This window comes from Phascolarctos cinereus, unplaced genomic scaffold (genome assembly GCF_003287225.1).
Source record: "Phascolarctos cinereus isolate Bilbo 61053 unplaced genomic scaffold, phaCin_HiC Scaffold_9;HRSCAF=440, whole genome shotgun sequence".
NCBI lineage: Eukaryota > Metazoa > Chordata > Mammalia > Diprotodontia > Phascolarctidae > Phascolarctos > Phascolarctos cinereus.
In genome coordinates this window covers 16,014,980-16,040,573 of record NW_027556402.1, presented here as the reverse complement: position 1 = coordinate 16,040,573, position 25,594 = coordinate 16,014,980, and the positions used below count along the sequence as shown (strand labels likewise).

The window sequence follows — 25,594 nt, the reverse complement described above, 5'->3', positions numbered from 1 at the left end:
ATTTTCCATCAGGTAATCTGTAAATTTAATAATGTCCTAATGAACTCATGGGTACCTGTAATCTCATAGTTAATTTACTGTGGAAGTCATATTCTTAACATTTTCCATTATTATTAACATTAAATCAACTTAATCTTGAATAATTTTTTTTAAACCACAATGAAAAATAAATATGATTTCTAGTTAAGATAAAAACGAACTGAAAAGGTGATATTCCTTGTCACAATTTACCTTTTCAATGAGATTTTCATGTTTGTCTTTAAAATCTTCATTAACGTCCAGCGTTAAGATGGGTATCTCTTGTAGATAATCAAAGTTGGTTCTGTTTTTAAAAAATGTATTTTTAAAAAGGAATTAGAAAAGCAAAAACTATTCAATATGGGAAGAATATTAGGAGCAAAGTGAGGAGTGTGAAAGATGTAGGGGTGTGTGCTCCGGGAGCATCAAATCGTTTGATTTGGCTGGGGTCCAGGGTCCATGAGAAGGATGCTGAAGCCAAATTGTATATGATGTGGCACTGAATTCCAAGCAAAGGAGTCTGGACTTGGTTTGGCAGATACAACTGAGCCAGTAAAGACTTTGGATCAGTGGGAGTGGAGATGGCAAGACCAGAACTATGCTTTAGGCAGATTAATCAGGCAGCAGCATGCGGGACAAATTGAGTGGGGGATACTGAAGGCAGAAAGTCTACCGAAAAGAGTTCAGGCAAGAGACAAGTTGGGCCTGGAAAAGGAGGTGGTAATAGATCTAGCAAAGGAGACAATACACATGATAATTTGAAATTATTGGACTTAGTTGATTAAATAGGGGGAAGTTTGAGAGATGGGAGAATTGAAAAAGTCTAAGATTTTTATTTGGAGTTCTGTAAGAATGCATCATAGATAATAGATTTTAGGTCTAGAAGTGACCTTAGAACTCTCTAGCTCATTTTTTTTATGGTAACAAATTGGAAATTGAGGGGATGCCCATCAACTGGGGGACGGCTGAATAAGTTGGGGCACATAATTGTGATGGGGTACTACTGTGCTATTAAGAAATGACTAGGGGGATGGTTTTAGAAAACCATGGGAAAATCTATATGAACTGATGCAAAGTGAAGTAAGCAGAACCAGGAGATCATTGTGCACAGTAACAGCAACATTATAGTGATGCTCCACTGTGAAAGACTTAGCTATTCTAATCAATACAATGATCCAAACAATTCCAAAGAATTCATGATAAAAAATGCTATCTGCCTCCAAAGAGAGAACTGAAGAACTCTGAGGACAAAATGAAGTGTAATTTTCTCACTTTCATTTTTTGGGGGGTGAGACAGCCAATAAGGAAATATGTTTTGCATGATTTTACATGAATAATTGATATGATATTGTTTGCCTTCTCAATGGGTGGGGGAGGAGCAAGGAGAAAGGGAACTTTGAACTCAATATTTTTTTTTAAAGAAAGCCACAAATAAATACTCTTGGAGGGGAAAAAAAACATTATAAAGGAAAGCCTCTTCTCACTCCACCAGAAAGAACACTGGGCTGGGAGTCATGAGTCTTCAATTCTAGTCACAGCTCTATAACTAACTACAGAAAAGTCACTGAAATCAGTTATTCACTTCCTTTGTGAAAAGGAGCTAACCATATCCCCACTACCCTATGTTGCAAAGATAGGATGGGATACATTGAGAAAGACTTCAGAAAAGGTAAACAAAACCATTCTTTTTAGCATAAAATACTATCTCTATTTTAGTTCTCTTAAATAATTTCTGTGATTCCACAATTTACACACTTTGCTTCATAGGTCTGCCAATCTACAGGATACATGGGTGTTGGAGAAGTGTGAAAAAGAAATATACCTAGACATACAAAACATCCCAGAAAGACATCCATATGGGAAAATTCCTTATCTTGATTCAATTAACCTTACATAATAAACCTTTTTTTCTTATGAAATAAGGTAGACCCCAAGGCATCCTTGTTATTTCACAAATGAAACTAGTTAGGATCATGCCCTACTCTGAATCACTGTATTCATAACTTCAGAAGCTACCACAGCTTCTAAACAGCTTCTACCACAGCCTTGCATATGAGGCAGTGTGGTGTACTGGAAAGCAGACTGGATTTGGAGTCAAGGGACCTGCTTTTAAATCCCAGCTCTACATATAATAATCTCCATAGTGTTGGCCAGGTTATTGAATTTCTTTGGATGTTAGTGTTCTCCTTTGTAAAATTAGGGCATTGAACTCTGAGCACATACTGCAAAAGCAGAAAGACTTATACATACCAAATTACTCATAGTGACACTTTTTATAGTAGCAAAAAATTGGAGATAAAATGAGTACCCACTGAACAAACTGTGTTATGTAAATATAATGGCATATCACTGTGGTGGAAGCAATGAATATATGAGGAATTCATAGAAGTATGGGAAGACCTATAGGAACTATCACAGAAGGAAAATAAGGAAAATAAGTTATTGATGACTACAATATTGCAAATAAAAAGAACATCAAAATGAAACCAAATACTCTGTAATTAGAGTCTTGGCACTAGAAGAGTGATAAGGAGATGCACTTTCTTCCTTTCATTGGAGAGTTTGAATGCAGAATGGTGCATGGTTATCAGACATAGTTACTTGGGTTTGCTTAACTGTTTTCTGTTGGTTAAGAGAGAGGGTTCACTGTGTGTTTTGGGCTGGCATGGAAGGAAGAAGTAGTAAATGACTACGATTTAAGAACAAAAGGTATCAGTAAGACTTTTTTAGGCACCATCTTGTGATTTTATCAGTGATGGAAACTCCCAATGAAGAAACCTCACTAGGAAAGATGATGGACAGCTATCCTAAAACTGATGGGCTTCCACTGCCTCATCCGTAAAACGAGGGGGTTGGACTTGATGGTGCAAGCCTAAGGAATCTTTTGGCTCTAAATCTATTATCCTGACAATTGCTTGGAGCCCTGAGAAGTTAAGTGACTTGGCCAGGGTCACCCAACCCAGTAGGAGATTTGCAAACAGTTCTTTCTGACTCTGAGCCCAGCTCTTTATCCACTATTTAACAATGACTCATTATTTAAGACATTTTTAAAATGAAAATAAATAAAACTGGGGGTTGGGGGGTGTGGTTCAATTAATATCCTTTTTAGCCCTAAATCCAGGATTCTCCAGTCCAAATTGGTAAGGTTGGGCAGCTGGGTGCTTAGGAACTTCGTCCAGAAGTTAAAAGTTGGTAGTAGTCTGTTGTCCACAGACTTATAATATGCATAATAAAAATGGCAAGTAGATTTTCATTCATCTTCCTGTCACTAATGAGACTCTGTAATCCCCCATTCCTGCGTCAATACTCTCTTCAAACAATGTGCCGTTCTTCCGTTCCCTCAGGACATCAACCTCTTTTCACACCTCTCTACACTTTATGAACAGAAAGTTTGGAGTCGGAATCCTGCTATATCACTTTTGAAAGCCTGCCAACTTCTGGTATGATACAGTGCCTGAAATCTTGTTGCTATAATAGAATAAATCTGTTATTTGTTACCCTAAGATTCTCCTAAAAAGGAGGTACCTTGGATAATTCACACCAATGCCATTCCCTTATTTGTTCATGGAGATATCTGTATTTGTTTGTTCTTGTGAATGGGAATGACAAGGAAATAGCTATCTGTTAAAACATCCTGCTGTCGTCCCAGGTACTGTCTCAATCACCCACAAGTGCCAAAGAGAAAAAAAAAAGTCCTGATTCTACATACTGCCACTATCACCTGCCAGGCTTCAGATTAAAATCTAGAAAACAAACCATTTGAAGATATAATAATTTTTCAAAGTCTTACTTCAGTGTTCTATTCTGGAGCCAGCTTTCGTGTTTATAGTGGAGCTTTTCTAAGTATTCAAGAGGAATTTCTTGTTCTTCTTCTCTTCCCCTCAAGTATATTCTACTCAAACATTTCTACAGGAACAAAAAAATAAGGAAAAAATGTATTACTTTTCACTACCTGCTAATTTTAAAACATAAAGATCAAGCAAACATCTTTCTGGTGTTTTTAGGTTCCATCTTAAGCAAAATTACTATATATTTACTTTTGGAAAGCTTATTAATTAGCCAAAAGGAATTATTTTTATCATTTACAGCTTTTAATTTTTTGGTTTTTTGGGGGGGCTGTTTTTTGCAATCTGGTGAACGCCAAAGTTTGGCTTTCCCATTGAATTTCATAAAAGAAAAAATTAATGACGTAATTGCAACTCTGCCATTTATCATAGAGTTTGGATAATACACTCTCAAATCATTTGTGGTTTTTAAATAAAGTCTTTTGAATATACTACATTAAAAATACTGCAAGACCTAAAAGTTCACAGCCAAATAAATGAATTATGGCATAACCTGGTTTTTTCCTTTATTCATAACAATAAAGTGACTATTAAAGAACAGATTCAGTTTGTAGTATATTACCCTATTTTTCTTATAATTTTCCTTGGACATATAATGGCTCAAAATCAAGCATGGGTTTCATGGGTCAAAACCTGAGGTAAATCTATAACTGTTTGGGACCCAGAACACGTTATATCAAGTTACTGCCAAAATAACCCTCCAAAATTGTATCAAATTTAAATTTGTTTAACGCTAAATGGTATACTTCTATGTCCATGCAAAGCCCACTTCTATGTTATCCAAATCTAATAGAGTGAAGACTAAATGGAAGACTAAATAATTGAAAAACCAATAAAGGTCCCAGTGAAGAGATGAGAAACATACCTCCTCCCTCATGGCAGAGAGGAAAAGGATTCATGGGACAGAATATCGTATATTGTTAGATATAGTGCACTAAAAGTTTTTTGCTTAATTGTTTTCATTTTCACAAGGCTAGGAAAAGGGGAAAGAGGAGAAATGCTGTCCTATAAAGATAAAAGGCATCAATAATGCATATTTTTCAAAAGAAAAATTCACAGGTGAAGACAGTTTTGGAGCCAGAGCTCAAGAACTTCAATATCACATACACAAGTGACATTACCCCTCTTGTCCTCAGTTTCTTCATCTGTAAAATTAGAGAGTTGGATTACATGGTCTGTAAGGTCTCTTTAGGTCTAAATCTACTAGAAATGGAGCCTCCGTTTTCTTTAACAAAATTACTATATTGATACAGTACCGAAAGAGCCAGTGAGCTCCCTTTATGGCCAGGATGCATAATACTTCTGCTTGTCAAAAACCTTATTTTGGGGACAGGGAATAGATGGGGGTAGGAAGAGAAACAACAAAGCCATAATCCTTTTCCTTAAATAGGAAGCAGCAAACTACAGAGGTTAGAGCCCTTCCAGTGTCCTATTTATAGTTACACATATAACAAGAATGGGGGGAAGAGGGGGAAGGGGAACAGCTATGATACCAAAGTCACGTTTTAAAAGTGGCTCCTCCCATGATTAGGAAGTCATTTCCTGGCTTCCCTCCTTTCTTCAGCAGCCACTTTATATGCTCTCCCATAGCCCAGACAAGCCCACTTACTAGAAGCCCATGCTCCCCACCCAAGCTTTTCTGGATAGGTCCCTCTCTCTCGGTCATTTCTGAGGACGAGGAGCGATGCAGGAGCTCCAGGGCTGATGAGCTGGACATGGGATTTCCCTAAGACAAACTCCTGAGCATCAGCACCGATGGGCCTGGAAACCTGAAAAGGTCAGGCAAAGTTGGGAGACGGGGATGGAATGAGGGAAAAGGAGAGAGACAAAAGTCTGCGAGGAAGAAAGAGCTGGCAGTGTGTAAAAACAAAAGGGAAGGTTCAACACCCTGGTCAGAAGACATGCCAAACCTGGGATTTTAGTTTTATCAAAGAAAGTGACACTATCCCTCAAAGAATTTCACCTGTTTTCTGAAAAGAATGGAAAATTAGGAAACATAATCCTCACTGTATGCCACTAAATGCAATAACAAACGATAAAACACTGCTGCTGTTCAGTCATGTCTGACTCTTCTTGCCCCATTTGGGGTTTTCTTGGCAAAGATACTGGACTGCTTTGTCATTTCCTTTTCCAGCTTCTTTTACAGGTGAGGAAACTGAGGCAAACAGGGTGAAGTGACTTGTCCAGGGTCATACAGCTAGTCACTGTCTGAGGCCACATTTGAACTCAGAAAGATGAGTCCTCTTGAGTCCAGGCCTGGCGCTTTATGTAACTGTCCCGATAATACACACTGGAATGCAAAAGATTTATAACACATAGAAAAGCTCTTCTATATCTCACCTCTGGAATGGCTTGAAGATAAATTATTCCATCCAGTTCAAGGCTCTGGCCAAATTGGTTATTCATCCAGTCATGCCAGTCTTGATAAATTGTCCACTCTGTTTCATTCATGCAATCAGACTCATATAAATTAGATGCAAAAATATACCTGAAAGACAACATGGCTACATATCAACATATTTCTCTGTGATGAAAGTCAGCTGCCAATCGCTTTCTAAGCTATGAACAAAAAGGGTAAGAAGGAATGGCCAGCCAGGCAATCCAGGCATGCTCCAATATGTCTGGTTCAAACCTCAAATTCAGGGAGAACTTGGTACTACTCAAATAATCAAGAACAGGAAAGGCAGACTTACTACAACCCTAGGAAATCTGCTTAGGAAAGATTTGGAGAGCCAGAGAACCTGTGAGTTCTTTGATGAGGGGAGGGTTCTGATTTGCACAAAGGACATCATAAGATAATCTCCATTCAAAATAAACAAAAGCAGATGAGAATTCTGAGATGGGGGGAGGGTGTGCAGAACTCTCTCCAAAAAAAAACAGCCTACACCAAGGCAGGGGTCCTGCCCTAAGTTATCCCGTGAGGGGGGGGGAGATGAGAAGGAGTGCTATCCATCATGGATCCTTATTAGCACTAAGTGCTCTCATCATTCATTACCTCCGCATGCCCAATTTACCCCAAGTGCTTATATGGCTTGTGTCTCAAAGAAGCTGCACAAACTGGTTTCGATCCAAGGCTCATGAAGCAAGCAGCATACCTGTCACTGTACACCGAGCGCTCAAAGAACACCACGGGCCTCTCTGCCTCTTTGAGCTTCCCACTGAGAGCCGAGAGCTGAGCTCGGATTCTGCTCAGGCAGGCATAGGTCTGGAAGGTGAATGACCATCGTTCTGGTTTTTCATACATCATCTGAAGCACATTGCCACCACTTTTCTGAGAAGTGGTCAGCTCCTATTTCAAAACAAGAAACTAAATTGAGCAGGCTTTGAAAATTAAAATTTTCTCAAAAAACAAACGAACAAAATTGTTTTTTGTTATCAACAGTGAAGTAGTTAAATTCTCACTACAGTTCCCTAAGCTAATGCTACCAATTGCTGAGACTAGAGCACGCAAGGTAAATAAAAATCCATTTCCCCCATCAACAAACATGTTTAGTCATTCATTCTTTCAGTAAAAACTGAATAAGCATCTGTTCTGTAAAAGACACTCAGTTAAGCACCAGAGATACAAAGACAACAGGTCCCCACTCTCTGGGGGAAAATTACAAGTATACTGCCCAGTAAATACAAAATACATAAAGTATACACAAAGTAATGTTGGGGGCAGGAGGCCACAGTAAGCCTTGAAGGAAACGTTATTCTAAAAGGTAAAAGGGAATTAAACATGCAGGCACAAATGAACTGCAGATCCCACCCAAGTGGTTGGGCCCACAATGTCTGACAGGGACCAAAGACCACCTCTTGCCCATCCCCCATGAAGGGGACTTTTGGTAAACCTACAGATCAATGCCAGTTGCCTACTTGATGCTCCTATGAATATTCTTTTTATTGGCATTTATTCTAGGGAAGTGGAAACCTACCCATACATACTTTATCACTGTCACTCAGAAATTACTTAAGGAATTCATTCCCAGCTTTGCACTACCACTGAATTTTGACAGTGATGAAGGCACACATTTCACAGGTCAGATATTTAGGGACATCATATAAGGCACTGAACACAGAAACAACTACATTACAACTACCACCCATAATCCCTGTAATCTGTCTAGGGAAGCTTAACGTAGGTGTCCTGGATTTCCGGAGGAAGAAAGCAGCATTTCACTCACTCAGGCCACCTGGCACTTCGTGTTAACACAACAGCTGTACAATATTACTGCACCTTTTGTAGTCCTTTAGACTTTATCCAGCATTTATGCTGAAACCTCTACCAGGTGTCCAAGGAAGAAAGGAAAGAAAAAAGGAAGGGAAGGAGCGAGGAAGGGATAGAAGGAAGGAAATAAGGATTTATTAAGCACCTACTATGTGCCAGGTACTATGCTAAGCGCTTTACAGATTCAATCTCATTTGATCCTCACAACACCCCTGGAAGGTAGGTGCTATTATTACCCCCATTTTACAGATGAGGAAACTAAGGCAGAGACAGGTTAAATGACTTGTCCAAGGTCACATAGCTAGTAAGTATCTGAAGCCATATTTGAACTCGGGTCTTTCTGACTCCAGGCCCAGCATCGCACAGGAAAAAAATACAGCAACTTCACTAGATTTAAAAATGGAATTACTGTGGACCAAAATAAAAAGATCTGTATTGTCAAGTTGCCCCTCACTAAAAGTAATACACAGTACTGACAAAAATTACACAAACATACCCTGACAGCATGTAACACTGAAGATATAACTACAAAAGGTCAGGAGAAGGAAAACGAAAATGGTCAGGAAGTTGGAGAAGTTGGCATATGAGTATGGGCCAAAAAGAGTAAAGTCCTTCAATCTGGAAAGAGGGAGATTGAGAAGGAATAGAATTGAAATCCATAAGATCCTAAAGGAATATAACAAAGAACTAGTAGTAGAGCACTCAACTTCAAGCTCACTGATCTTAATCAAAACTTTCTCAGAGCCAAAAGAGACTGAGCAGTTCAGCTCTTTCTCTGTTATCTGTCAACATTACTCAAACCAAAATGACTTTTATTGTCAAGCACTTTCTCCAAAGTTCTTCTCACTCTGGGTCTGCCGATGCTGGATTTGGAATCAAAGGCCCTGGCTCTGAGCCCTGTGTGACCTGGGGCTAGTTATTTTCCCCTTGCTGGACCTCCGCTTTCTTGGGGATAAAATGAGCGAGTTGAACTAACCCAGAAATCCAGCTTTGAAAGGCACGCTCTGAATTTATTAAATACCATAAGCTAAAAACAAGTTGCACATAAAAGATTTGCAGTTTCATCACAATCTCCTTTTTCTGTTGTTTCTGTATAAGGAATTTTTTAAATGCTCATTAAATTCAATTTTCTATAAGAGGTTTAATATCATAAATATGGATACTGTTCTTATCCTCTCTCTGGTCCACGTCCTCTTAGAAATCCTCCCTTGGGGGCCTTCCTAGGTCTTTCACCTTAAGGAGGTACCAATGCAGTATGTGCCTTTTCTTGTTATGATTGTCCCCTCTCTTTGTGAGCTCACAGGCCTCTTATTTCTTTCATGATACTTTTTGCCCAGTTGCTGGTACAGAGGCTCTACACCCACCATGTAGGTGATGACATGTGGGTTTCCATTGCCCTTCGGATAACTCACACTTCTGGGTTTTTCAGAGATTGTGGCAATCCATCAAATAAAGATGTGTGTGTGTCAATCTTCAAACATAAAAGTATGACTTTCTTCAAAAACTTCAATATGAGAAAATCTACTTTTGAAAAACAGAAAACTGACATGTGAAAAAAGTCTATAACCTTTTATAAAACTGGCTTAGGATTGTTTAAATAAAAATTTAAAGGTATTCATAAGGAAAAGGGTAAGATAACTTTAAGTTTCCAGGTTATAAAATAGAGGACTCCACAAGGCAAAAGAAGTTCTGAGTCAGGTGGAAAGAAGATCCATGAAACCTTACATGGCTCCATTTTTACAAAGCGATTTGTGAGACCACAGCAGAGATAATACAGAAGGGCTTGGTGCTCCAGATGAAGACTAAGAATAGTCTGGGAGGGAAAGAAAAGTGCCAAGTGATAGAGGGGAGAAAAGTAACACCTTTATTTTGAAGAGCAGCCTAGAATAGTCAGAACTAGAAATCCTGACAAGATCCTAAGGCACAACTTCAGAGGTGGAAGGACGTGTGTGTGTGTGTGTGTGTGTGTGTGTGTGTGTGTGTGTGTGTGTGTGTGTGTGTGTGTGTGTGTGTGTAAGAGAAAGCAAAAGTTTAGTCAAACAGAGCTCCTAAGAAGAAAGTTAGTAACAAAAGTATCCAATTTGAACTCAGAGTTTCGAATTTATTTCAGTCCTGGCTCTGTTAGTAACACTGCATAAATGGAAATCAGAATTAAATCAATAAATGGACTGTTTTCTTTATAAAGAATTCTATTTTTGGAAGTCAATCCATAAGCATAACCGGCCTACTTCAACCAAGCACAGTGCTAGGCATTAGCATACAATGACAAAAATGTACCAGTACTTGCTGTCAAGGAGCCTATATTCTAATAGATCAGTGGTTCCCGGGATATGCCTGCTTCTATTATTGAAGTCTAAAAAGAACCTATTTGACACAAACTACTGTCTAGAGTCCTCACTATTCATTCACTACCAGAGGTACAGGAAGAGTACTTAGTGGAATTCATTCACTTCCACATGGATAGCTTCATATCCTGCAACCCTCAATCTGTGTATTACAAAATCATCAAATATACAGCTGTTTAGGCTATCTATATGCTACTTCCCTCTGAAAATAACTGAGAGCTAATTGATACCACAGAAATTTTATCATACTGATTTTTAAAAATGTGGACAATACATGATCTTCAGGAATTTCCCCCTTTGCTATAGACTCTTGGAGTTCCAGATGAACCTTGTAAAGAGAACACATATCTACCTGTCAGTCAGTAAGAAAAATATGTGCCTTCAAAAGTCACTTGAAGAGGAGGTGCTCTGTGAACCAGTACTTAGATAAGCTCCCAGAGCTCATTTTCATAGCACAGTGGGCTTCTTAGCAGCGCAGAAAGAGCTCAGCCTCCCTCTTTATACTGCTGCAGCTTCAGGAGCTATGTAGGTGTCCAAAGGAGTTGCAAAGAGAAACTCAAGATCAGCTTTCTTCCAACCAAGACATTCAGGGCAGTAGAAACAAACAAAGGCAAGACATTCAACAATCTGTATACCAAGAACAGGATACACAATAAAGGTCCTCACTGATTTGTGCTCTGGTCCTGAACAGCAACATAAATCATAAGTATGAGAGGAAAATAAACTTTTCACATAAACTTGGACAATGCGGTAAGGTTTGGCTACTGGTCCTGCCCAGAGCCAGGACAGACGGTGCAAACAGAGTGTCTGACCTTCCATTCCGTATCAAAATTAGTGGGAGCTACACCGAGAACCTCACATTATTCCTGCCACCAGGGGGCAGGCAAAAGAACAACGAAAATTAAGATACCCCTAAAAAGGAAGGGAAAAGCTTCTAGTCAGCTGCTATAAACGAAGGCCCGCTTAATAAAAAGCAACGGTAGCTCTGTTTCCAGTCATTAAGCAGGGCATTATGCTAAATGCCAATGACACAAGAATGAAAAAAAAAATCCCTGTTCTCAAGGAGCTTCCATTCTGCTAGAAATACAATGCACCCAGATAACCGAAGAGTAGCACATGACTCCCAAATCTCTATGCACACATACCACATACGTCACATTACCATGTTCACAATCTCTATGTCCTCTCTCCCACGTCACCAACTGCTATTGATGGCTCCAGATGAGAGTGAGGCTGGTGACTCTAAGCAGACCTCCCTCCCCCAATTCACTTGCATGTCCCAGCATCTCGTCCCTGATGTCATGGCGCTCTTCCAGAAGGAAGGACAAACAGCAAGTACCAACTGCTCTGGGAGTCACCTTTAACAGAATTGTCTTTCCTTCTAAACCCAGCTCTCTTCCACTTCATTTTGTTAGTTCTCACTGACAGGAACTTTTTCCTGACTACAAGCCTAAATCTGCCTCCACTTTACTCCTGGTTTTGCCATTGGGAGTCAAACAGAACAGGTGTAATCCCTCTTCCACGTGCCAGCCCTTCGAAAACTTGGAAGATAGCTATCATTCCCCCTCCACTCCACCTTCTCTTCTCCAGGATAAAGATCTCTACTCCCTCCGTTCCCATCTTCACATGACATCACAATCCTTCCCCATCTTCACTACTCTCCTTTGGATGCCCAAAGTTTAGGGCGTAGTCATTTAATTTTCTGTCTACATTTTAAATACATAATTACTCCTGCCTTTCCCTCATACCAGAAGCTAAGATTTAAAAATAACTGTCTTTCAATGCGTTATCATATTAAGACTTGAACAATAAGTTTCTGCCATACATTTCTATTTTTAACTGTGGCATGCCTTGCTTACTTTTAATTACATAAAAATTATTACCTAACAAAGTTCCTGCATCTTCCAGGAAATCAGTATTTATGACAAAACAGAAATTCATAATGAAGAAATCATCAAAAGATTTGATTTTACTATTTTGGAAGAAATAAAATTTCATGGTTTCCCCCTCACTTTCCCCTCGGTAACATCATATGGGAAAAATGACTCACATGGAAAGATGGAATTTCAACTTGAGTTCAGAAGGAAAGACCTTCTGACAATGATGAAAAACAGCATCTTAGTTATTAAAACAGGGTTGAAAAATTAGGTTTGACTGTTGTTTGAAAACAAAACCCAACAAATATGAAAAGTCTCTCAGAACACTCAGCACTTAGCACGGTGGCTAGTATGCAGAAGCTTGATAAATGCTAGTTGACTGATTTTATTTGAGTTCGATTCTATTTCAGTGCCGAAAAATATCAGAAACAAGGAATAACAAAACACTGCTGTAGCTTTGAACTATAAGGTTATAGTTTCATTTGAATGCAAACCAAAGAAACAATGAATCACCATATTCACCACTGAATAAGCAATGTATCATTTTCATACCTCAAATTCATCTTGAGTGCTCTGAACATGGCACCACCTGGCAACCGGTTCAGGAACCACTTCCCAATCATCAGAGACTTGCTTAAGGATATTTACAAATGTTGACTTCCCCGCAGCTGTCAAAATCAGAAAGAAGTGCTAAGAGCATTTATTAACCTTTATAAACTTGTTCTTAAAATAAGGTATATTATAGCACACATTTTAAAAAAACAATTCCCAGAATTTTCTTCGAAGTTTTCAGTTTTTAAAAATGTAAGATAAATCTGTAATAAGATGATGCAGTTTTTTGTGGATTTCTAGTTTTTGATTTTAAATGTAAAAGAACAAAAGAATGGGAAAAAAAGATCTAGGTATTTCTTGCAGAAAGGGGGTGCTAGTCAGTCACAAATTTACCTTCTAAGTCTTAACAATTTAAGTTTGTGCCATTTATTTATATTTTTAACTGTGATTCATACACAGCTATTTGGCCAAGTGGCCAAATTCACTCCTCTGAACAAATACTAAAGTGATTTCTAAAAAGGAAGATTTTGTTAACTCCAAAACCATTTACATATTTTTAATATTTTTACTGATGCCTTTTTATATCACAGATTTGCAAATATATATTTTCCCTCTCCCCCAGGGACCTCCCTTGAAGGGAAAAAAAATAAAAGGAAAACAAGCAATTTTTCCAAACCAACATACTCCTGCTAGTTCATCCAAACAATATCCTACATCCACAGTCGCCCACATCAGAAATGAAGGGAGTAGGGGGGCAGCTAGGTGGCGCAGTGGATGGAGCTCCAGCCCTGGAGTCAGGAGGACCTGAGTTCAAATCCGGCCTCAGACACATGACACTTACTAGCTGTGTGACCCTGGGCAAGTCACTTCACCCCGATTGCCTCACCAAAAAGAAAAAAAAATGAAGAAAGTGCATGCATTTTCTAAATTCTTCTCTTGAGTCAGACTTGGTCCAGGATCACCATGCTTTACGTAACTAAAAAGTCATTAAAAAGGAGAATTTCAGTAAATACTGTACTTTTCTCCACAGAGTCCTACTCCAATGACCAGGCTTCTCCAGGATGATGGCAAAGGACACACAAGCTCAGGCAGGTCCCACCATCCTATAGCAAGATTCAAAGCCTTTCTAGCCATACAGCATGTCTGATTTCCAAGGATCAACCCAGCTATCAATGTAGAGATGTTCATCAGCAGGATGTCAGCCACGTGGTAAGAATTCTGCAGCCCATGACACAAAGCAAAATATAAAATAGCCCTGAGTCATGTCTAGCCCCTCAGCTTCTCCCATAATGGGAGAACAGTGGTAGAAAAGGAAGCATTGAGAGAATTGGCAGTGTTTAGCTCTTCTCTGAACAGTGTTGAGATTCTAAATATGAAATCCATTTACAGCAACTAGTGTTACTGGATCAACTGAATTGTATCAGTCTTGACCTCAATATAAATGAAACCAGAAGACAAAAAAAATTGTAACCAAATGAAAAGGCAGCCCACTCATTTGCCATACTGAAGTAAATAAAGAAGTTGGTACGGTTGGTTCTATCATAGAATCAAAAGTAACAAAAAACATTTCATGGGACATTCAGTGATTTTTATATTGATAAGGATTTAGAAAACTACCCCTATAAAAATGACTGCAGTTTATATACTACTATTTGTTGTACAAAGAATACAGAGGTGAAGAAATTCCATGAAAATTTTAATAAGACACTCCAAATTAAATCAACATGTATTTTAATATTGGGTGACTTCCATACAAAGGTAAACATGGGGAGGTGGAGAGAACCAATGAAAAAAACATGGTAAGAAATAAGTGAGATCAAAGGATTGTAGATTATACAGAAACCTCATGCCCTATATGTATCTTAGAATCAGAGCTTTAAAGTTGGAGGAGATGGTGGGCCATCATTTTACAGATTCAGAAACTACAGTCCCAGAAGATAAGTGAAACTGTTCTCATCTAATCCATTTAAACAACTGTGTGGACTCTTAAAAAAAAAAGGAAATAGATAAAAGAAGAAACAATGTCTATTATTACTATTAGACTATTATTAGTTCCTAAGAAAATTTCTTCCATGTGGGAAAAGAAACTTCCTCTCCCAATGGAAACAAGCAGCTGTTCCTTAATGTAGGAGTTTTAAAGAGTCACCTGGGGAAACCGAACCAATGTAAAATCAGCCGCCACAATGAAGAGACCAAAGCAGCTGGAAAACGACCACTCAGAGCAGAGAGGTTCAACAGCCAAGGGCAAGCACAGTTTGGGATACGAGCTTGTTTGTCAAATCTTACAGTAGAGAAATACTGCCTAAAAAAACAGCAAGAACATTGGAGGAAATGCTGGAAGGGAAAGCTTAGTGAAATCCCCAATTAAGCAAAATCATCCCAAGAACATTTGAGGATAAAACTGGAAGAAATACAAAAATGCGGAAGATTTGTGGCATTTTCTACAACAGCCTTTCCTCCTCCTTCCAGACCTCTCCACAGCCTGCAGATCATCCTCTCCTCATGCTCCTCTCTCTTCTCTGCTTCTGTTATTCTTCTTTATCCTGGCTCTGCTCCCCCATCTCTGACTGCTCCTTCTCTGGCCACACTGAGACCACCAATGGCAGGTCTCCTTCAAGGCTCTGTCCTGGGCCCTCTTCTCCTCCCCCTCTACCCAGTTTCATGTATTGATCTCATCCCCTGCCATGGATTCAATTGTCATCCTTCTGCTGATGATTCTCAGTTCTACTTCCCCCGCCCTCACCTCTCTGCTGGCCTTCAGTCTTACATCTCCAAATGCCTACTGGACACCTCCCTACGGATGTCCTATAAGCATCTGAAACTCAACATGTCCAAAATGAACCCACTATCCTTCCCCCTCCACACGTCCTCACCATCCTCCCAGTCAGTCGCCCAGGCTCACTCCCTCGGTGTCATTGGCGTTTCCTCACTAGCTCTCTGTCACCAGTGCCCCCAGAGCCAATCTATTGCCAAGACCTTTTGGTTTTACCTTTGTGACTCCTCTTGCACTGGCACTGTCACCACCCTGCTTGAAGGCCCTCATCACCTCACACTGGACTCTGCAGTAGCCTGATGGCTTCTCTCCCTGCCTCAAGCCTCTCTCCCACTGCAGGCCATCCTCTTCTCAGCTGTTAAATTAATCTTCCCGAAGTATAGATCTGACCATGTCACATCTGTCTCCATTCAATAAACTCTAGTGGCTTGGGGAAGCTAGGTGGCGCAGTACATAGAGCACCAGCCTTGGAGTCAGGAGGACCTGAGTTCAAATTTGGCCTCAGACACATAACACTCACTAGCTGTGTGACTCTGCACAAGTCACTTAACCCCAATTGCCTCACCAAAAAAAAAAAACAACCCACAAAACAAATAAACTCCAGTGGCTCCCTAATACCTCCAGGATCAAGTGTAAAATCCTCTGTTGGGCATTCATTCAAAGGCCTTCCACAAACTGGTTCCCTCCTACCTTTCCAGTCTTCTTACCACTGGCTTATCCTCCCCACCCCCCCACCTCCACCAATGGAGGCTGCAATAGTGACACTGGCATCCTTATTATTCCTCAAACAAGAAATCCCATCCCTGGATTTGGGGCATTGAAGCCCATGCCTAGAATACTCTCCCTCCTCACCGCTGCCTCCTGGCTTCCTTTAAGTCGTAGCTAAAATCCCATCTTCCACAACAAGCCTTTCTTAAACCCCCTTAATGCTACTGCCTTCCCTCTGAGATTGTCTCAATTTATCCTGGACAAATCAAATCCCGTTTGTACACAGTGGTTTGCTTGAGGTCTTTCCCTGGAGATGTGAGCTCCTTGAGAGCTGGAACTGTCTTTTGCCTTTCTTTATATCCCCAGAGCTAAGCACAGTGTCTGCCACATGGTACGCACTTAATAAATGTTTGATGATTGATTGATAGTAAGGGCTTAATAAATGTTTATTGACTGACTGACTGACTCTGTCAACGACAGTGGTGCCACCATATTTAGACTAAATTTAAACAGTCCTTGATATGCTCTACAAGAGGAAGTAAAAATGGTATGAAAGAAAGCAAAGACAGGAATAGAAACTAGACTAGATCCATAGATACAGAGGAGTTGAATGCTAGAGACAAAACAATTCTTAAGAAAACTTATGAATTAATTCTCAAAATATCCCAGAGGGGAGGATGCTCAATGTTCGGGGGGGGGGGGGAAATCACAGACTCTATTACCAAAAAAGAAAAAAAAAAGGTAATCAAGGAAATACTGATAACTATGAGCCCAGGTATTTACTTTCCCATCTCTGAAACAAATTTTTATGTGAATAATCTACACGTTTACTTAAAACACCACAGAGTACCCATAAGGTACTCACAGGTAGCATAGAAAAGTGGGAAGAGCTCTGGTTTCAGAGTGGGAAGAAATGAGTTCTATCATGAATCTATTACTTGGTCCCTTTGTGACCCAGGTCACCAGTCAACTCACCTGCCAGGGCCCATTTCTTCATTTGTAAAAAAAAGGGGGATGGACCGGAATAGAAGTGTCAGACATGTAAAAGGGCCTGCAATGCTCCCGAGTGCCTCTTAACCAAGTTAAGATGTAATGGAGAAATAAATACTTGACAAAATAAAGCTCAGTAAAACTTGGATAATGGTAAGATGCGGTTTTCTAAGTCAACATACACCCCACAGGGATCTTTATTTATGGCTTTGCTCCCATTTCTATTTGAGTTTGACACCCCTGGACTAGATGACCTATGAGGTCCTTTCTACCTCTAGATCTCTGATTGTATGATCTTTGATGTAGGTTTGAGAAAGGAGCAGGCAGCTGTTTGCAAACGACATTAATGCTACAGCAGGCTGAAACAAGTAGACACTGAGATTCCATTGGCTTATTGGCTAATGATCGTAAAAACTAATTTGGTCTGGTTCAGCAAAAAGGTACTTTAAGACTCTCCTTCAGTGAGATGTCATGTCTTCCAAACGTATTTACTCTGCGCCTGCAGAACAAGAGTCCTTAAAAGATATATCAACATAGAAAACTGTTTGCAGATTCTGATTATTAATAGCAAGTAAGGCATAAAACAGGAAAGTGTACTTGCCAAAATGCATCTGCCATTGTCACAGACAGATGGAAAGGTCCTCTAGATGCTCCACACCAGACCCTCCTGGAGATCTAAAATCATTCAAAAAAGGGTAGACAACCCCACCCCCCGGTAGAGAAACCAGTGAATAAAAAACTTTAATTGTCCAGATTAGGATATATTATTAGATAAATAACACAAAGAACTGGCCTGTCAGCAGACAAACACCAGCGATAGACAATGAACTGGGCGGGACCAGAACTAGAGAAGAGTAAGTTAGAACATCATTGGGATATTGCACAATGCTTTTAGCTTCTTCCTAAAACAAGTCCCACCTTTTAGGTTTCTACACTTACTGCCTCTACTTTCTCACCACCACCTCACTTTCTCAACTCCTTGCTCTCTCCAACTTAATCAACAATCTCTTGCTGCTAAATACAGATTGCAAAGGGTTGTAAAGTGTGAGACCTACATTCATTGCCATCCAGCTCACTTTTCAAAAGCTTGGCAATCTGACTCATCCACACCATTCAACTTAAACTCTTCTTTTCATCATTGCCAGCAATCTCTTAATTCCTAAATCCAGTGGCCTTTACTCAGTCTCTACACTGAAAGCGCCCAGTTAAAGACTAAGAATGGAGAAGCAGGCACGATTTTAGGCAGCCAGGAGATAAGGAATTTGAAGATGAGAGACCATGACAAAAAAAGAGGTCAAAGGGAGTATGATCAAAGGGGCAAACTCTAGGAGGAGAAAGAGGGAGGAGATTGAGGGCACGAGGAGAAAGAGCTGGGCTTCATAAAGAGAAGGGTCACTTTTTCCTCCGGACCTAGAGCAAAGAAGAAAGAATGGGGGTTGAAAAGAAGGATGGACTCTTATTTTTGAAGTAAAGCAGGAGGCAGAGTACTCTGATGAGAAATTTCGGGGTGAGGGAGAACAGTAAAGGAGGCTTGCCAGGAGAAGAGAAGGTTTGGAACTGCTGTGGAAAAAGTCAACCAAGAAAGAATAATAAAAGGGTTGTCCTGAAGAGATTACATAACAAATTTGTAGAGTGCCTAGTCAGCACCCAGAGATATTTGAGGGGGGGAGGGGGGGAGAGGCAGCAGCATTTGGTGTCTTCCCCCTCTGAGATAAAGCCCTTAAAATCATGTCACCTAGAGCAAAGATGCCTTCTCGGTGTATGCTTGGTCTATCCAAGTGTTCTCTCCTTAGAATCTGAGTTTTAGTTCCTGAATACACTTATTGTGTGAATTTAGGCAAGTCATTTCGATGCACCTTGGTTTCCTCATCGGTACAAGAGTAAAAGTAATTCTTGCTTCTCCTACATCACAAAGCTTTTATGAGGATCTAACAAGATAAAGAACATGAAAGTATTTTGCAAACTGTAGAGCAAGATATTATCTGTATGTACCAATAACAACGCTCCCAATAACCAAACCAGCTTTATCTTAAGTTAAAGGCATTTAACATAAATATTCTTTTAAAGGCTTTTTCTAATTGCATTTTATTTTTTCCAATTACATGTAAAGATAGATTTTAGTACTCATTTTTTAAAATTCTGAGTTCCAAATTTTCTCCCTCCCTCTCTTCCCCCTTCCTAAGACGGTAAGCAACTTAACATAAATATTCTAAAAGTCAAAATGATCTAAATAAACATAAAAATTCTAAACATCTAAATGGATCTGAAATTGGGAAGATCTGAGTTCAAATGCAACCTCAGATACCTATTAAGTGTGTGACCATGGGCAAATGATTTCACCTCTGTCTGTTTCCTCACCTATAAAATGGGGATAAAAATAGTATCTACCTCCAGTGGTTGCTATGAGGATGACGCAATACCTGTAAAGCACCTTGCAAAATGTCAAAAAGGGCTAAGTAAATGTTAGCTAATTATTATCATCACTGAGAAAGCTGAGGCCTTGAGAAGTGACATACATGTCCAGTTCACAGTGAATCATTCCGGCTGAGAGATCCTCACTCCCAAGGCTAGATAGAACCTTGTTCTTAGACATTGATCTTGTTCCAAGTCACTGTAATTCTACAGACTTCCAACCCATCACATGTTTCCCTTTCTATTAGGTTTATGGTGGATCTGCCTTGATGGCATGCTCATCAATGTTTAACAACCAGCTCTCCAGGAGGAGAAAACATATATACAACATACTTTTAAGTTTACCCTGAATTATTGACATTTTCTCCATGACTTTCTTAAGTCTAGACAATCAACAGAACAATAAGTCCAATCCTGATTTGTAGCTTTTGCTGATTTCCAAGGTGTAAATGGCTCATACTGAAAATTTAACAATCCTGAGATAGTTTCCATAGGCTCCAGCACATCCCTGGTCTGCCTCCTGCCCACCCTAAAAGCTTTTCTGTCATTTCAATCTTCCTGTTCTGCACAAAGCAGAAGAAAGGAAGTTTAAAGGAGTTTTTCTCCAGTCAACTCAATTTAACAAATATTATATTAAGTGTCTCTATGTACCACATAGTGCCCAGGTCTAGGGAAGATACAAAGTTAGGATGAGACAGTGTCTGCCCCCCTGAAGCTTACAGTCTATCAGTGAGATACAAATAACCATCACATAAAACAACATGACCGAGTGCATAAAGAGTAAAGAAGAAAAGGTTACAAAGATAGAAGGGGAAGGGATTAAGGGAGAGCTGACAATCAGTCCTTTTGCACATGTCACTGGATAAAGAAGAAAAGAGCTCCTTCGTTTTTCCTCCTCCAAAGTGAAAGTCACAAAGAAAAAAAGATCTACAAAAATGAAGGAGGCAACGAAGGAACAGTTGAGTAAGAAACAAGATGACTGCCCAAAAAGTGGAGCAAGACACAGTGTGGAAGGAGAAGCCAGACTTCTGTTATTTTCTAGGCTATATGTAGAGTGAAGAGAGAGCTGTACTTGGAATTCAAAGACCTGGCCCTGCTCCACATTACCTGCCTAACTTCGGGCAATCACATAACTTCCCTGGCCTCTGTTTCCTCATCTGTATGACCTATAATGATGAGGGGAAGACCAAAAGTGATCACGGATAACTGTAAGTAAAGAACAAATGGATAGCACTTAGACGATGCAAAGAACAGAAAAGGAGGCACTGAAAAAGTAAACAGCCATAATGCTAATCAGGAGTGAAAAGAATAGATGGTGTTCGTGATAAACCACCAAAAAACATACTTTAAAAAAAAAGTCAGGCCACCAACTGGATTCTAAAATCATTCCCCCAACTTATAACCCTGGACTATTCTGCCTTCTCTTGGTGCTGCCAAAGAGAAAGGAATGTTCATGCTGGTCACATCCTAAAAAAGTGGAAGAAATACCACCCTCACAACAGATTTGTAGCAGGGGAACAATACTTACTCTTATTTTCCAGCTTGGGCAAATGTCCAGTTTTTCAACCTTTTTTTGGAACAAACTAATACACTAATATTCTTTATGGAAGCAAAAAGGAACACAGCCAAGGATACTCGGACAAAAGAATTGGGAAAAAAGTCATGGGAACTAAAAAGTTCCTAATGATTAGTGTTTTATACTGACGAAAGTCATTCTGCACTGAATGCTAAGATCAGAGGCAGGAGGTGAACCCACCATAAACAAAACATAATAGAGTGCTCCACTAAAGGAGAGCATGAGGTGAGGGGTTGTATGAGTACAGAATTACAGTGACCAACTTAAAAACAAGGTCTGAAAAGAAAGGCAGTAGGACTTGAGGTTACGGAGCTCTTTCTACCCTGCAGAAGGAGGATTTCTAGGTCACTGACAATTTACTGTGGGAACTAGGCATTTCACAACTTCACAAGGCCTCAGTTTCCTCATTTGTAAAAGTGACAAGATGAGAAAAACAATGACTCTAGAGTGTGAATGAGAATCAAGTGAAAAGTGTCTCTGGAAACTTTCAAAACCACAGAAGTTGTTGTATTAATGCAAGGTATAATTCACCTGAGTAAGTCAAAAACATGTTTTGTTCTGTAGTCAAAAATAACATTTAAGTGTGAAAGGCCCTATCTACTCTCTCCAATAACTTAAACTGAGGCTCCTTCAACTTAATGCTTTTTACCAGGACTTCACCAAGCCTAAAAAGCACTCTGGGAAGAGACATTAAAAATGAAAATGCTTTTCAAAGATCAGTATAAGAAAAGAAGCCTCTCGAATATATTTACAAACCACATTCAGCAAATCCATCATCACTGGTCTATGCTAGACTATTTTTCTCCAAGGACTAGCCTAGCTATCACAATAACAAATTTTCCAGAGAAACTTTAAAAGGACCTGCACTAAGTTACAAAGGGACTTCAGTCTGTGTTGGAGGAGGAACCATCCATACCAAATTAATAATTACTAGAAATAGCTAATATAAAACACTTTAAATTGCGAAGTACTTTAATGCATTATATATTTGACTGAAAGGCTATGGGAGAAGAACAGTAAAAGAAAGGACCGGACTGAAAAGAAGAATGGAATTGTAAAGGTGATTGAAAGGGGTTTGGATATATAAATGAGACCGGAATAAATGTGAGGAGAAATGTGAGAGAAATTGAGTAAAGTGGGTGATTTTGAGGTGTTCAGACTTACGAAGAAGGGCACAGATTGAATTTGAGGGAAGAGAAACGTGAGAGAACTTGAGAATAAGATAAAGGAGAATATGAGCTGAAGGAGAAGGAGCTCGTTCTGAATGAAGGCTGCAGCATGGGGAAAAGTGAACACGAGGCTCTGATGAACACATAACATAGTGGTGTGTGAATTAATTAGCACAAAGTAAATTAGTACACAGCTAGGTGGTGAAGTGAATAGATTGCTGGCCCTGGAGTCTGGAAGAATCTTCTTCCTGAGTTCAAAGCCTCTGACACTTAGCAGCTGTGTGACCCTTGGCAAGTCACTTAACCCTGTTTCTCTGAGTTTTCTCATCTGTAAAATGAGCCAGAGAAGGAAATGGCAAACCCCTCTAGTATTTTTGCCAAGAAAACCCCAAATGGGGTCATGAAGAGTCAGATACAGCTGAAAAATGACTAAATATCAACAAAATTAATTAGATTTCTATAACAAACCTTACAACTTTTGCATCTTCAAAAATTTTAACATGCAATATTGTCTCCTTTTGCTGCAATCACGTGTTTTATACAATTCTTCACTGAATTCACAAGATTTTGACACATTCTTTAATTCCTGATCATGAAACCACCCATCATAGTGGATTCTAACTATATCTTTGACAAACAGTTCATTTTTCCAATTCTAGCCTTGTTTAATAGTCTAAGGTTTTCAATGGGGAAAGCTGTTGCTTTTAACCTATTCCCTAACCTAGAATGTAGTGGAAAAATTTGCTGTTTTCACAGTCAGAGGATCTGGGGGTCAAAATCCAGCTCTGCTGCTTCCTACCTTTCTGATCCCAATTGAGGAAGTCATGTCACCAATCTGCTTTCAGTTTCCTAAACTGTAAAATCAAAAAGTTTCACTAAAGGACCTCTATTTCCTGCTGTAAATCTATGAGCTCTACAATCCTAGTTCTAGCCACAGGACAGAAGGTGGGGGGTGGGGGAAAAAATCTGTTGAAGGAATATTCTACCTATGAAACAAATAAGCCTGGGCCTCTTGGAGAAAAAACTGATCTTTTCTAACACATAAAGGTGAAGCCTTAGGCTAGTTTTGTCTTTGAAAGAATGGACAAAAATGATCGACCAGCAAGAGATCGATAACTATTCCTTGAATGAAGGAATGAAGGCTCCGGCAGGCAGAAATAAAATGTTATCGAAAACTTTTTAATCTTTATTGGGCTTCACCAGATAGGTAAGAAACTCGACAGATGTAAAAGAAATATATTAGGGTCCTAGGATGCTGAATTCGGAGGGACGTTGGAGATGAACCAGTCCAGCCTCCTGTGACCCAGAGATTAGGTCACACAGTATAGAAAGGAGCAGAGCTAAGATATGAAGTTAAGTTTTTTGGCATTAAATCAAGCGCTCTTATCCACTCACCACAGCTGGGAAAGCCAGAAGTAAATTATCGCTTCCGCGTCTCAACCTTCCCCAATGAGGTTTTGATATACCACAATTCAGCATACGAAAATAAATGGGAATTTGAAGGGAGTTTTGTGGAAGCCACAGATGGCACTCAAAGGTCAACAGATGACACAGAAGAAGTCTGGAAACTCAAAAGATACATGTGGTATATGTACGGTATTATATAATATCAACCCAAATCTTACAATAAGGTAAACACTCCATAAAAGAAAAAGAAAAAAATTCTTCTCCAGTCTGGAAGGAGGGCCGAAATTTTTTACCTAGATTTTCTAGATCTTGAGGACCATGCCCCTAGCCCCCAGAGATGTGGAAGGGATGGGGGGGGGCTGACGGTAATGCACTGTGAGATGGGGATGGTGCTGCACTGCTAAAGGCCTTGAGTGCCCATACAAAGGAGTTACAGCCGGACTTTTTAAACAATTAAGATTCTTGAGAAGGAGAGTGAAACAATGTTGACAGAGGGAAGATCAGGCTGGAGGCGGCCGAGAGTGAAGGCAGGAAGGCCTGCCGGATGCCCTCCAAACGGCGGGGGGCTGGCACACCCCACTGCGCCGGCTGAAGGAGGGGGGCACGTTCCGCACCAGAGGGGACGTAAAACACAAAAGCTCGCAAGAACAATTAAAAGCCAGAACAACACTATTCCAGCAGCCCGAGAGGTCAGTAATACAGGCTCGTAATGACCTCTCACTCGGTTGATAGAACACATTAAGATTTGCAGACATTTTTTCTTGGTGACAACCCTGAGAAATAAACATTGCGGCATTATCTCCATTTTACAGATGAGGAAACTGAGGCTCAGGTAAATTAAGTAACTTAGCCAGCGTGACAGAGCTAGCAAGACGGGTCAGCTGCTGTGCTGCGGGGGAACAGCAGCGGGGGGGGCTCTAAGACCTTGGCTTCTCTGGAGAGGAAGAATTCTCCCCTTCCCCACCCGGGCCTCGGTTTCCCCGCTTGTCAGATCGGGACTCGCGGGCCCGGAGGGCATCTGAGCCTCCTTCCGGCCCGGGCCTCGGTTTCCCCGCCTGTCGGACCGGGAGGATTCCGGGCTCCTCACCGATGTTGCCTTCGACGGCGATCTTCTTGATACGGGCCCCCTCGGCGCCGGCGGCGGGCGACGGGCAGCTCCTCTTGGGCGGGGTCGCCATGTCGTCTCGTCCGCGGCCGCCGCTGCTTTGACAGGACGCGAGCGCGGGAGGCGCGGGAAAGGCGGGAGACGCCGTCCGCCGGCCTCGTTTGATTTTGGCGCGCCGGCCAGGGGCGGGGCGATAACGTTACGGCGCCACCGCCTCTCGCCCCGCCCCTCGGCGGGCGCTTCCCTCGACCTCCCCCGACCCACTCCGGCCTAAGCCGCGCGCGCACTTTGCGTCAAGAGAACAGGCTGGGGGTGGGGCTGAGCGGTCTCCGGCCACCTCCTCCGCGCGGCCCCTCCCCTTCCCGAGCGAAGGAAGCCTGTCGGAGCACCGAGCAAGGCTGGTTGGAAGCAGCCGATTCCCGAACGATCGATAGACGCGAGCGGAGGGGCGCTCTCCTTGGTAGCCGCGCCTGCGCCGTGGAAGAGAGGCTGGGGGGGAGGGAACAAGCGTAGAGCGCTGGCTGAAGGCGAAGAAGAGCAGAAGAACCGGCCCCGCCCTCTGGGTGCTTACTCTCTAATCCGGAAGACTGGACATAAAAAGGAGCTA

At 40.7% G+C, this 25,594-nt stretch overlaps 1 protein-coding gene across 2 annotated transcripts in view; it reads right to left on the bottom strand.

The window, feature by feature from the left end:
- Window positions 1–25,340, bottom strand: part of DCK (deoxycytidine kinase) — a 45,326-nt gene extending 19,986 nt beyond the window's left edge. The window contains exons 1-6 of one of the 2 annotated variants that reach the window (XM_078148085.1): window positions 24,970–25,340; window positions 12,848–12,963; window positions 6,959–7,152; window positions 6,204–6,351; window positions 3,809–3,924; window positions 232–322 (exon numbers count right to left, since the gene is read on the bottom strand). In XM_078148085.1, the coding sequence (XP_078004211.1) occupies window positions 232–322; window positions 3,809–3,924; window positions 6,204–6,351; window positions 6,959–7,152; window positions 12,848–12,963; window positions 24,970–25,060 (756 nt within the window). In that variant the 5' untranslated portion in view covers window positions 25,061–25,340. The remainder of the gene's footprint in view (window positions 1–231; window positions 323–3,808; window positions 3,925–6,203; window positions 6,352–6,958; window positions 7,153–12,847; window positions 12,964–24,969) is intronic. The other variant, XM_020988501.2, reaches the window with a different exon arrangement.
- Between the last annotated feature and the right edge of the window lie 254 nt (window positions 25,341–25,594).